General features: G+C 40.1%; 1 protein-coding gene across 1 annotated transcript in view; it reads right to left on the reverse strand.

Moving 5' to 3' along the window:
- Positions 1–5265: 5265 nt before the first annotated feature.
- Positions 5266–12969, reverse strand: part of RSBN1 (round spermatid basic protein 1) — a 33886-nt gene continuing 26182 nt past the window's right edge. The window contains exons 5-7 of the mRNA XM_066624175.1: positions 12556–12723; positions 9755–9863; positions 5266–8499 (exon numbers count right to left, since the gene is read on the reverse strand). Coding sequence (XP_066480272.1) covers positions 8140–8499; positions 9755–9863; positions 12556–12723 — 637 coding nt within the window. The 3' untranslated portion in view covers positions 5266–8139. The remainder of the gene's footprint in view (positions 8500–9754; positions 9864–12555; positions 12724–12969) is intronic.

Raw genomic sequence — 12969 nt, forward strand, 5'->3', positions numbered from 1 at the left:
GCAGATGCCTTCTGGAGAGAGGAGGGGAAACCAGGCATCGCTAGTCGAGGGCCGAAGCACAGACCCAGAGAAGGAAGGGCAGCGCTGGCGGACGCGAAGAAAGAGACGAGCATTCATGCACTGCCTGGCTAAGAGCCCCATCCCCGCCTGCCTCCTCGGAAGGAAGTCCGATTAGAGTCAATGGGCTTACTCCCAGGAAAGTGTGGACAGAACTGCAGCCTCAGAGCCCCATCCGATGCCTGTCTACTCAGAAGTAAGTCCCATTCTAGTCAGTGGGCTTGCTCCCAGGAAAGTGTGGACGGGACTGCACCCTGACTCAGGTGCAAGGCCTGCAATAGCTTGCAGGGCAGCTCCATAACCAGACAACACGTGTCTGTGCAAGCACACATGCCTCAGCCGCAGAAAGCATGCACCAGTGAGGCCCAGGCAGGAGCATGCAGCTTTTTCCTCTTTAAAGTCCATCTAGGACTGAATGATTGAGAATCTCCTTTTCTGAAGCTGAGTTCAGACAAGAGTGGTGGACAATGAAGCGCACAAGGCTCAGGCAGCCCTCTTAACAATACTACTTAGCAGTTTCTTTTAAACAGCATTTGGAGTGTGCACAGTTCTCCACCTGTGCTTTGTTCTTTCACAACCCTGCAAGGTGATTATGACCACCATCGCCTAAGCTGCAGGGGAACAGAGGATGGGGAAATGATGTGCCTAGAACCTCCTAGCACAGCATTTCTCAACTAGTGGTACTGGAGGTGGTGTCTGATGGTACTCGGGAGACTTCCAAACCGGTCGCATGGCAATGAGAAGAGCAACACAACATTAAAAAAGCGGTGGACGGGCTCAGTGGCAGGCAGAGCTTCAGTGTGCCCTTTCTGCATGCTCTAAAAAGTCCTCCCAGCCACCCATAGGCTCTTACTGGTGTTTGTTGTGTTGTGTCTGACCTCCTACTTCAGACCTAACTGGTGAGGACATCCGCAGTTATTTCCAGTGGTACTTCCAAAAGATGAGCCATCTAAAGTGCTATGGCAGGGGACAAATGCTGAGGAATGCTGGCTTTGCATGTTCATGGGCAAGGCAAGATTCAAGTCAGAAAAGTACTGATCCATAGCTCAAACTACTAAACCGTACCAGCTCTTTTAAAATATAATATTAATAAAAACTTATTTATACATTTACCATGCTTAGAAGAAGTGAGAAAGAGAAGGGGGAAGTGAGGAAAGGACAAGCATGTGTGCTAGTGCAATGCATTTCTGATAGTTCTACAGATAGCACGTAGTTGTCATACCTTACAAATAGTGGAATATTTCCATCATGCAAGTGTTTTCCCTTCTACAGTTAGCAGTTACATAAACTCCGGTGCAGCAATACTAGCTACAATAATAATGTATAGGTATTGCCTTGTAAGCAAACTCCAGCTAACTGAACAAAAGGCACCTTTTAAAGTGGTTTCCCCCTCTTATACAGCATGGGGAGAGCAACTATCCCTTTTCACTCCAGCCTGGTGTCTCTTCTGCATCTTTTTTTAGATTGTGAGATCTTCAGGAAGAGGAAACTTTGTTTAGCTGTGTAAACAGCTTTGAAAAACTACTTTTTGTTGAAAAGCAGTGTTCACAGGACTGTAACCTTATCTTTTATTTTTAAGCATTGGGGTTTCAGTGTAAGCATATACCTGATGTTATCTCCCATTTTAGGCAAGCCAGGGAAGTTTTTTAAGGTTTGAGGTTGCCAGCACAATCTAGACTGGCCTGTGTATACCTTGTAAAGTGGAAAAAATCAGGAAAAACTGTAGCTGCCCTCACCAGCCATTTTGTCCACCTTCCTTCTGTATATACTGTAGCAGAATCTCCCAGATGCAATCTGGCAACCTTCTTTACCAAAACAGAGCTGTACTTTGTCATAGCCAATTGTTTGAATCCCAAGGCTGCAATCCTATGCACTTACTCTCAAGTTCCAAGGAACTCAAGCTTACTTCTGAATAGACATGCCTAGGATTGCACTGCAAGTTGCTTTTGTGGTAAAGTACTTACATTCATGCTAATGTAAAGTACTTACATTCATGCAAAACAGACAAGTTCTGCTAATCCCCTCCATTCTGTAGTCTCCTCCCTGCCACCATGCTTTCAAGAGTCATCCTCCCCATCAGGAGGTTTTTATTACATAAGAACAGCCCCACTGGATCAGGCCATAGGCACATCTAGTCCAGCTTTTTGTGTCTCACAGTGGACACAGGCCACCAAATGCCTCAGGGAGCACACAAGACAACAAGACACCAGCATCCTGGTGCCCTCCCTTGGATCTGGCATTCTGATATAGCCCATTTCTAAAATCCGGAGGTTGCACATACCCATTATGGCTTGTAACCTGTAATGGATTTTTCCTCCAGAAACTTGTCAACTTTTAAAAGCATCTAGGCCAGATGCCATCACCTTTAAAAGGGGATTGGACAAGTTTCTGGACATGTTTTTAGTTTGTGTGGAGATCAGAAAACCCTATGCTGCCAGCTGAATTATATTTCTTTTGTCAGAGGAAGTTACCATCCAAGTCATTCTTTCAAAATGCAAAAGCACTGAGCTGGTCAGAGTGAATGTATGTTTTTTATCAAGAGAAATATTATCAACTACACCAAGTACACCAAGATAATTTGCAAAAGAGATGTTTTTGTCCCCTAGCATGACTGCTAATGGAGTTTAGACCGTACACACTTTTTAGAGGTGCTGATGCTTTTATGACCCAAGGTCAAAGCCATGTTCAGAGGCATGAAGAGAATTATTCAGAATTTACTATAAAACTATGAACTCTCTCTGCTCAGGAGACACAGTCTATCATTATGCACTTTCATTATGCACATTCTGCACCCAAGCACTTTCCATTATGCACGCAGGTGTTGTGCTCCTACATCAATTAATAGATTCTCCACATCCCATCCTTTTTAAAAGCTATTTTTGCAGTCCTTGCTTACTAACTCTTCTCATCAGAGTTGATGAGAACTACAGAGTTGATGTAACTACAGAGTTACAGCCCAATCCTGTCCAACTTTCCAGCACTGGTGCAACTGCAATGCAGCCCCAGGGTAAGGGAACAAATGTTCCCATACCTTAAGGAGGCCTCCGAGACTGCATCCTCAACACAGGAAGCAGTGCATACCCCATAGGTACAGCAGCATTGGCACTGGAAAATTGGACAGGATTGGGCCCTTAGTGACTGATGGTTGGCTTGTAAGACATTAAAAGAATTTGGAAACAGACTAGCAGCTTCCCACATTCTGTAACTTGGACTCTTGAGTACAGTTTTAAATTCTAGAGACTATGAACTCTCAGAGCCCCTTTCTGATCCACTCCACCCCACCCAGCATGCCCAACATAGGGCTTTCTGCCAAACAGCTGTTCACATTAAGGACAAATCAGACTTCTGTTTATTAAAAAAATACTTTACAGGGGGGAACCTATGCATTCCATTGTACTTTTGTTTTTACAAAGAAATAGTTTTAACAGTTTGATACGGTTGTACAGTTGGCTACTAAAAGAAATGCACTGCGTTAGAGGATTATTCACAGAGAAGCTTAAAATTTTCCCATCAGTTTGCACTATTATAAAAACCTCTTTTAAAACACTTGCTAAATGTCAATAAATATACTAAGGCCACACAAAGCAAAAAACAGTCTTCCAGGCAATTTTACATATCCTCTATATGCAAAGACCTTAGATATATTAAAACCACAGAAAAATATCTTAGCTGCCAATCAAAACTGAATTTAATCACAAAACACTACACAAATCTATTTTATACAACATGTAAAGTGTAAGTATTTGCTTAGACAGAATTGAAAGTGCTATATTGAGAGAAGCCCCTTCTCAACTACATGTGCTGTTGGGTCCTAAAACTATTATGTATATTAATGGAAGGCCATAGCATTATTGGAAAGATGTCTGTTGGGCCAGGACCAACATAAATAACGTCTACAGTACAAAGCTTTCAGGAGCTGAAGGACAAAATATCTCCACAGCATCCTTCAAACACAACCAATATGGCTATAAATACTCAGCATTTATAAAGGAAGTAATAATGCAATTCTACTTAAACACATTTAATATTATGTCACTTTCAATGGAAGAGTTAAACACCAGCTTCTCTCTCCCCCATTTAAAGCAGCAGGTCTTAAAGGTGCTTAACTGTGGCTGAATTGTGCCCTAAGTGAAGAAAGCTTGCCACTCAAAAATTCAAGCATGTGAATGACAGCATGAGAAGGACAAAACTTAAATCACATCTATCCAGGGGCTCCACCAATAACATGAGCATTTTTGCTTCTTAAACAACTAGGTCCTCAAATATAGGAAAATTGCTAACAGGAGCCCTTGCTGCATGGGAAAAAACTTGTATGATAAAAGATATTGCATGACTCCTTCACATGTTCCATCTTCATGTTGGTTATCTACAACGTAAGTATTTATGATCAAAAATATTTGAGGGGAAAATGTGAAATACCTAGTTCACTTACATTTCTTAATTTTACTTTTATCAATTTGACAGATGGATCAGTGGTTCAATACAGCAGCCAGTCATTGAACACAAACGAACATTTTTCTTTGGTCCTTAAAAAAAGGAAAGGAACAAAAGGGTATCTTCCCTCTCCATCGCCTCTGTTTTCAGCATACAGCTGAACAAGATCTTTAAACAAGAACCATGTTTCTGGAACGAGTTCAGACATGACAGTATACTGAAATGTACTCAACAATTATGAAAATCAAAGAGGGAGAAAATGCCTATCTAACTGGACAACATACCTATACTAAAATAAATCTACAGATCTTTCTGCCTTTGAATATCATTTTCCCCCAAGTATATCTATATACTTTACAATTTATAAAATAAGATTTCCTATTAGCTTTAACTGAATTCTAGTTGCAACACTAGGCATTAAAGTATCAGTTACGTTGGTAAAAGATATCTGAAATGACCACATTCAATTGTTACTTCCCAACAACTTCCTGAGAGATTTACTCTGAGAACATCCACTTCTATATCCAAAGATTTTCTTCTCCCCATCCCCCCCCCCCAGTTACGCTGGGCAATTTAAAACCATTTTGTTAATCACTATTATTCTCTCAAATATTTATAATAGTATTAACTTTTTCTTGACAATATCATTCTAATTTATAATCCCATTAGTCCTTTAGGTTGCTTTTCTCCTTCTCTTAAAGCCACCTGGGAAGAGACCCTGTAATTCTGTGTTTCAGAGATCCAGAGGGCCATGCATGCACCTGGGCCCTCCCTTCGCCCCCCCTCTCTGCAGCCCCACACATCCCCCCAAAAGCCACTTCTGAATGTCAGCATATTCTCTCAATTACAGTCAGATACTGTGCAAAGGACTGCAGGTGAAAGGGGGAAATTGGCAGTGTTCATGTGTTCACGGAAGTGCTTTAAGTGCATGCAGAGAGCTCTTTGGTATTTGGCCCTGGAATTTAGAAGTAATCACAATTTGTACTTTTAAACCATTTAAAAATGTTGCAAAAGTATTTCTTTAGGATATAAAAATATGAAATTAAAGTGAAATTAAGGTAAGTGAACAGGAGAGAACATTTGAAATCTTTCAATTTTTAAGTATGTCTATTCAAAAACACTGAATGAATGAATTTATACATAAAACACCTTTACACCAAGATCCTGAAGTGGAAGAGCAGAGAACATTGAGGTTGTCCACCTACCCAAATTATTTCTTAGTAGTCTGGGCAAAAAGTCATTCATGATTATTTCACACTGCTTTAGTAAGCTATATTTTTATAGAAAGCAATGCTACTTTACACATCTGAATACAGTGCTTGCTACTGTAATTTAAACGGTGTGCACAGAAAAGTTGCAACTATTATTACCCTCTTTATTCTAATAAAGTATCATAAAGAACTACCAAAGGATGTGGGTGCACAAAATTTTCTTGAACTTTAGAATAGGCTTACATTTTTACAAGATGTATTTCCAGACAGGAATGAACAGCTTTCCCTTCAACTATAAAGAGCTTTTCAGATTTTACCAATTCCTGAGCAATTATACACAGTGCTGGCTTGCAGATGACAGTTACCCATGCTAGTTGAAAATGTCCAAGAGAGAAGGCTGAAGTCATCTTTGCTAACATGGTCATTTACAACACATGGGTAAAGGAACAGATGCTTGGAAGACTAGCAAAATCAACTGAAGTAATAAAATGCAAAGATAAAGATGGTATTAATCATCATAAATATAAAATGATGCACTGAAACTCATATTGCCTGTGAAGAATTTTACTTTGCACAGCCCATTAAAGCTTATGAAAAATTCTTCTGACAAGAGTAAAAAAGTGGAAAAAGTACATAGGGGTTATTTTCTGAACCAGTATTGGTCAATCTAGAGTTTTTGTTAAGATTAAAAATTACACTCCTGCATAGAAACACATTACCTTTTGTAAAAAGATTTTCATCCTAACACCTTATTTACACAGATTACTTAAATCATCACCACTCCAATCTGAAAATTATCTTTAAATTGAAATATTTTCTATTTGTCTTCAGGTGTGCACCAAAGACAATACATACATATACATATGTGTATATATCAGGAGTAATACAGCTTCTATCTAATCAATGCAATATTTTCTGATTATTCTGCTATTGGTTTAAAATTGTGTCCTCTATACTGAGGTGCTAATATGCATATAAATCTACACAAAACAATATTGCACAAAATAATTGCTATTATAAACAGATTAGCATTTGCAAGTTATTCAAAAGATTGGTATCAAAGATGTTTTTGAAATCAACACAGCTGCTTTCTTTGCTTCTGCCGGTGTAATGCCCTAAATCTGTCTCCAACCCCAGCAAGGACAAGAATAGAGTTGTTAGAAACAACTTTGATTACATCTTTTAAAAGTTCCTATCCTTAGTGTGGGGGGACTCTTCTTTCTAGTACCAGAAATAAACACAATACAGCATACAAACAATGAGTGAAATTTGACTACTGTATAGTTAATATTGGGGGGACATTGTGTGCCTGTTAAACACAAATTAGCTGATGACACTCAACATACTTGCATGTGCCATTTAATCTTCCAACACAGCACTAGGGTACTCCAAGAGTTACATGTGGAGTAGAAGTCCATATATGTTAATTTATTGTGAAACAGCAATATAGAATTTGAGAAAAAAGGCAACCAATATATATTGTTAAGCCTATTCTACTGATTAAGTGCATCAATGCAAAGGAGTGGATGGTTTCCATCTTAGATGCTTGCTGTGAATTGAACAAGCCACCAAGTTGGTTAGAAAATTGTAAAGCCTTAAAGTGCTCAAACATAGCAGTTTCCTCAGAGACTGCTAACAGTTATTTTCATTAGACACTAGTGTTACGTTATGCAGTCAGGGAATATATTAAAAAGCAATACTCTCACAAACATTAAAAGCAGATGTATGGGAAGTGTTATGTCAGTTATTACATTTCAACAAGAACACACGCTCTGCAACTAATCTCATACATCAATTTCTTTGTGAAAGCGTTGATTAGTAATTAAGGATTAATCTACATTGCTGGTAACTTGAGCTTCTTCCAGGCTTGCAAAAAATCTCTCACATACACACAAATGTCATTGATTTCATTAAAAAGTGCTGTGCTTTCTCTTTCATTCAAGCCATTAATCAGATGGGAGAGTCACTTTGTGAATCATCCATAGAAACCATCCCTTTTATGCTGAAAGCTAAAGATAAATAGATGGAGGGGTATCAGATTTACCAAGTGTTAAATACTTGACATTCCTGAAGAAAAAATATTGAGTTGTTAAATTACCTCATTCCTTAAAAACAAAAATTACAGTCCACTACTACATGCTGTACTAAGGAAGTAAAATACAACTCTAACTTTGCATAATCTGTGTAAAAAAGATATGCTTGACATTTTGGAATGTCACCTTTCTTTATAGAATTATAGGCAAGATTTTTCCAAGAAAACATAACCTAGTTATAAAACTATAACTTCACATCAAAATTTTAAAAAGCTGTTTAAAAATGTATATGATTATATACATATCACACAAGAGTATGTACGAGCATCCTGTGGATTGTGTTGCTCATCTGATTAGTTTAAAAACTGGAGGGGACCGAGCCAGCTGATCTCAAAGCAGACAAGTCACGAGAGAGATGAAAACAATGATGGTGGCGCCACTGTTGCAATCTGTACTGTTTCAGCATCTTCAGGCTCCTTTTTCACATCCACACATTGATCTTCACGATCTGATTCCATCCTGGTACAGATGGTGCTGTCCATGTTTGAAATGCTTTCTGCACTTTGAGAATTCTCCCCTGCAGGATGGTATTGTTTCAGTCTTATATGCCAGGCTAAGCTACAGACAGCCGACACTGTCTTGAACTGATGGATGACATTTCTAGGAATGAAATAGATGTCATTGTCACATAGCTGGATTCTAGCGTAGCGTATACCTTCTCGTCTCATTTGGTTTAGCTTAGCTTCATCCACCCACTGGACACACTGAGGGAGAAAAGTAGTTAGAAGTAAGTCATATTTCAGGGTCCAAAATGAACATCCATTTAGACTGCTAAGTGCACATATTACAAGCCCATTTTTTTTAAAAAGGCAATTCTTCAATACAAAGAAAACTATCTGATGTAAACAAGAGACTTAAATACATGATTTTTAACATGTTAAATACCAAGAGTCTTGAATTGAAGTTGCTACTATACTAGGAGGCAAATACTTTAGCTTACAGCAACAGCATAAATGATTTGCATGCATACATACAGTAGTTTAGCAAAAGCTTGCACTGAAATTCCCTTTGTTTTCAACTATTTTCTGTTCCACAGGAGATAAACACTCCAGCTTATTGAATCGCTTAATGACAGATAGTTGCCTCAACTTAGTGAGAAATCATAATCAAGGTGTCCCAATATAAAACTGAAGTCAGTTCAGTCAGAGCTTTGTCGTACCCATAAGTCACAAAACAGTTCTGTGAAGCAAGAAAAACAAAGCTATTGACTATTCATCAATCCTTAACAATTTCACTCAGTGTCTTTGTGCACAGTTGTCTGCACTGGCTGCCCAAAAAAACTTCCTGTTCAGGTCAATCTATTTTTAACAACATCAAGTAACCAGTGTAACAAGGATATTGAAAGTTCAAGCGTAATTCCTAAACATTCTAGGCAAGACACTTCTAAGAAATGGTTACATTTTGTACAAGGCACTGGCAATTTGAATTCCAAGTACTGCTTCACACCTTGGTCTCTCCAGACTGGTACTTTGATAATACTATTGTTGAAAAGTTTTGACTGTGCTATCCTGCTTCTAATACAAATCTAGTTCCATGTGTTCATTTTGCAGCAGGAAGTGTGGGTGTTTCTCTTTATGGGTTGTATTTCAAGTTATCCAGTCACTTATGTAAGGGGGATTGTGTGTGCAGAAATTATTGTGCGAGTTTCAGGTGCAAAAACATGAATGGAATTATAAAGACTTTGTTTATACAACACTTTGCACAAGATGTCATACATAAACTGTCAGTACCTCATTGTTGTGCATTTGCTTTTAGAGGAACAACTGCATACAGAACAGTGCAAAACATTACACTATTTCTATGTGTGATCCTTAAGATATTACCTAACTTTTCACACTTGTTATACTCCATGCTTGAGAAGTTTCATTTCATGTTTCAGAATTAAAGGAAAACGTGCAATATTACATTGTTTTGGAACAACTTGCAAAATACAAGTCTCAACAAGAGGGTATTCACTACCTGCGACACCGGAGGTTCATGTAAATCCAACTGAAGTCTTTGAACTACATCGGTAAAATCCTCAGCATGAAAACAAACAACATCTTTGGTTATACGAGGCTGGTCACTCCTAGGAGGAAAGATTTTTTTTTAAAACAGGATTAGAATTTATGCCATTATACCTCTTGAAACTGACAAAAATCAGCTGTGGTCAATTAGCATTCAGTGAATGTATAATGTATATAGCACTCAAGGAAGTGGGTCCTTGACAGTACAGCTAAGGTGACAATGGGCTCTAACTGTTATGGTGATGGACTTCAGGGAAAATGAACACTTCTCTAAAACAGGGGTGCCCAAACCCCGGCCCTGGGGCCACTTGCAGCCCTCGAGGACTCTCAATGCGGCCCTCAGGGAGACCCCAGCCTCCAATGACCCTCTGGCCCTCCAGAAACTTGCTGGAGCCCGCACTGGCCTGATGCAACTGCTCTTAGCGTGAGGGTGTTTGACCTCTCTCGTTAGCTGTGGGATGAGGGCTCCCTCCACTGCTTGCTGTTTCATGTCTGTGATGCAGTAGTGGCAGCAAAGAAAAGGCCAGCCTTGCTTTGTGCAAGGCCTTTTATAGGCCTTGAGCTATTGCAAGACCTTCATTCATTTATATAAGTTCCACCTCTAGTATATTCATTTATGTAAACTTATGTAAATTTATTCAAATTTTAAATGTAAATTAATTATTTTTTCCCCAGCCCCCAACACAGTGTCAGAGAGATGATGTAGCCCTCCTGCCAAAAGCTTTGGACACCCCTGCTCTAGAAGCAAAAGAAATGAAAAATGGAGTAGCTCTGAGTTTTACCCTTTTCTTTCTCCATTAATGATGGCTTCCACGGGGGGAGCCATTTGAATGGAGAAAGTCTTTATTGCCCCATTGGAGCTAGACATCTTGGGAAACCAAAAACAGCTGCCACAATTTCAACAGACCTTCAAGAGCTCTAAATTTTACCCCACAAGATAATAGCAGGAAGGACAACCCCATTTTCAAAGATACAGGAAACACAGGCTTATGGGGCCACAAAACATACTCAAACCTAATTAAATATGCAGCTATTCCATGGGAACACAAATCCATGACTATGAATTTCAAACCAGGTGGGATTAGCAACCATGCATTCACTGCAATCCAGGGTTTTCTTCTTGACAAAAGCCAGGCTAGGCCCTCCTCCTGCACTGCTAATCATCCTCTAGCAGATTCCCTGTGTCTGCATGTATCACAGCAGCACTTGCCAGCTGAAAGTGGTGGGAACTTCCCCAAGAGTTTGCCCTTCTGGGGGCAGTAAACATCCTGCTCTTTTGCCAGTGATAGCAGGATTCACATGCTGTTTGTTTTCTATGCTTAATTCTAAGTAGGTATCTGTTTTTCCTGCCTGTAAAGAAACAAGAGCAGCTCCTCTCTTGCTCTGTTAATTGGTTGGAATGTTGGGCAAGGAAGCTCCATCCCTGTTCCCTTTGAAACAGAGGAAGCGAGAAGAGGTGGCAGCATGCGCACAAACAGGTGCAGGAAGAGGGGAGCAGGGGTGCCTGGAGAAGGGGCAGGACAGGTGCCATCACCACTTCTTCCTCCTCTCTCTGCCTGGGCTGCCCATCCTATACACATATGCTTGGAAGTAAGCCCCACTGAGACTAAATTTTGAGTAGGCATGAATAGGATTGTAGCAAAAGTGCTTTTCCCTTCCTTTGCATTTGCCCCCCCCCCCACACCTCTGCAACATTGGGCAGAAATGGCTTAATGCATACACTTTCAGCAAGGACACCCATGCAAGTGGACAAGTATAGTTTGCGGGACAAATTGTGACCCTCCTTACTCAAGACTTGGGCTCCAATCCTACACATACTTTCCTGGGATTAAACCCCACTGAACACATTGGAACTTACTTCTATTTAGACATACATAGGATACTAAACAGACTAGACTCCCCTCCTCCCCCAAAATGGAAAGAGGGCTGAAGAGCTGTTGGGCTGTACTGAAGAGGTCTTGCCCCTCCTTCTCCCCCCCATCCTAAGCAAACTGAGCAGAACCTGAAGCAAAAGCCACTTTTGCTCCTGTCCTATTCTCCAGGAACGATGGGAAGGAGGTGGCTGCCCTTTAAGCCAAAAAATAACAAAAGGGCAAGTGGTGGTGAAGGAAGATTCTGCCAGGAGCCAGTCTTAGGGTGCCATCTCACTTCCTCCAAGAAGTCAAAACTCACAGAAGTAGAAAACCATGGGAGTTGTGACCACATGTTCAAATATCCACATGAAAAGCTCCAAACTCACATATTAAGAAGTGAAAAAGTGGGAAAGAGGTACTTGGATATTCTGTGGCAAATAACTTATGGATAAGGAAACTCATGTGAGGTTTGCATCTGGTTATTCCACAGGAAGTGCTCATTTCCATATGGGTTTTGCATGTTTGACACTAAGCCTGTATCAGGCGGTTGGGGTAGCTTTACTTTTTCTGTTACTGAATGTATCTATAGAATCTCCAGTATACAGAACCCACTTTCTTGTCCACGGGTGGCTCTGTGCAGCATACAAACCCACAGGTGATTGTGTGGCCAAGTTTGCTGTTAAAATATTGAATTACCCATTGTATGCAAGGCAAAATCAAAATGAACATGGCAGCATCAAGCACTCTCACACTTGAACTTTCTAAACAGTACATCAAACATTCATTAATGAACTGGATTTAAGCTTCTATAAGAAGTGCCCACTATTAAAAATTAAGTTTTGTGAAATCTAGAAATCATTCAGAAAACTCTCCATGTTCTACCACCATCCCATCCACTTACCATTCACCGAACTGTACAGCTTTTAGCACTCCAACAGCAGCTGTACTCTGCCAATCAAACCCCTGCCCAACATGATCAGCATGTGCTCTTGTTCTATCTTCAAAGAGAACTTCACGGGGTTCGCTGGTCCGAGGTAGATACTGGAGGTTTTTTATTTCATTCATTGATCTGTGAAGTGGTATGAGAAGAAGCTGTTAGAATTTTGTGGAATACGTGTCAATGTAGATACTGCCATGTGTAACAGAAAACAGCTTTCCACTTTTTCCTGTTACATTATTGTATGGTGGGCCCTCGTTATGTGTGGGGGACCTCCATATGTGACCTCCTAGTGCCTCAGAACACCTCTCAGACATAACTGGAAGGCACTTCTGATTTCATCTGGGAGATCTCTTCAGGTCCTCCAGCTGTGGGTGA

This window comes from Tiliqua scincoides, chromosome 4 (assembly GCF_035046505.1).
Source record: "Tiliqua scincoides isolate rTilSci1 chromosome 4, rTilSci1.hap2, whole genome shotgun sequence".
Classification (NCBI taxonomy): domain Eukaryota; kingdom Metazoa; phylum Chordata; class Lepidosauria; order Squamata; family Scincidae; genus Tiliqua; species Tiliqua scincoides.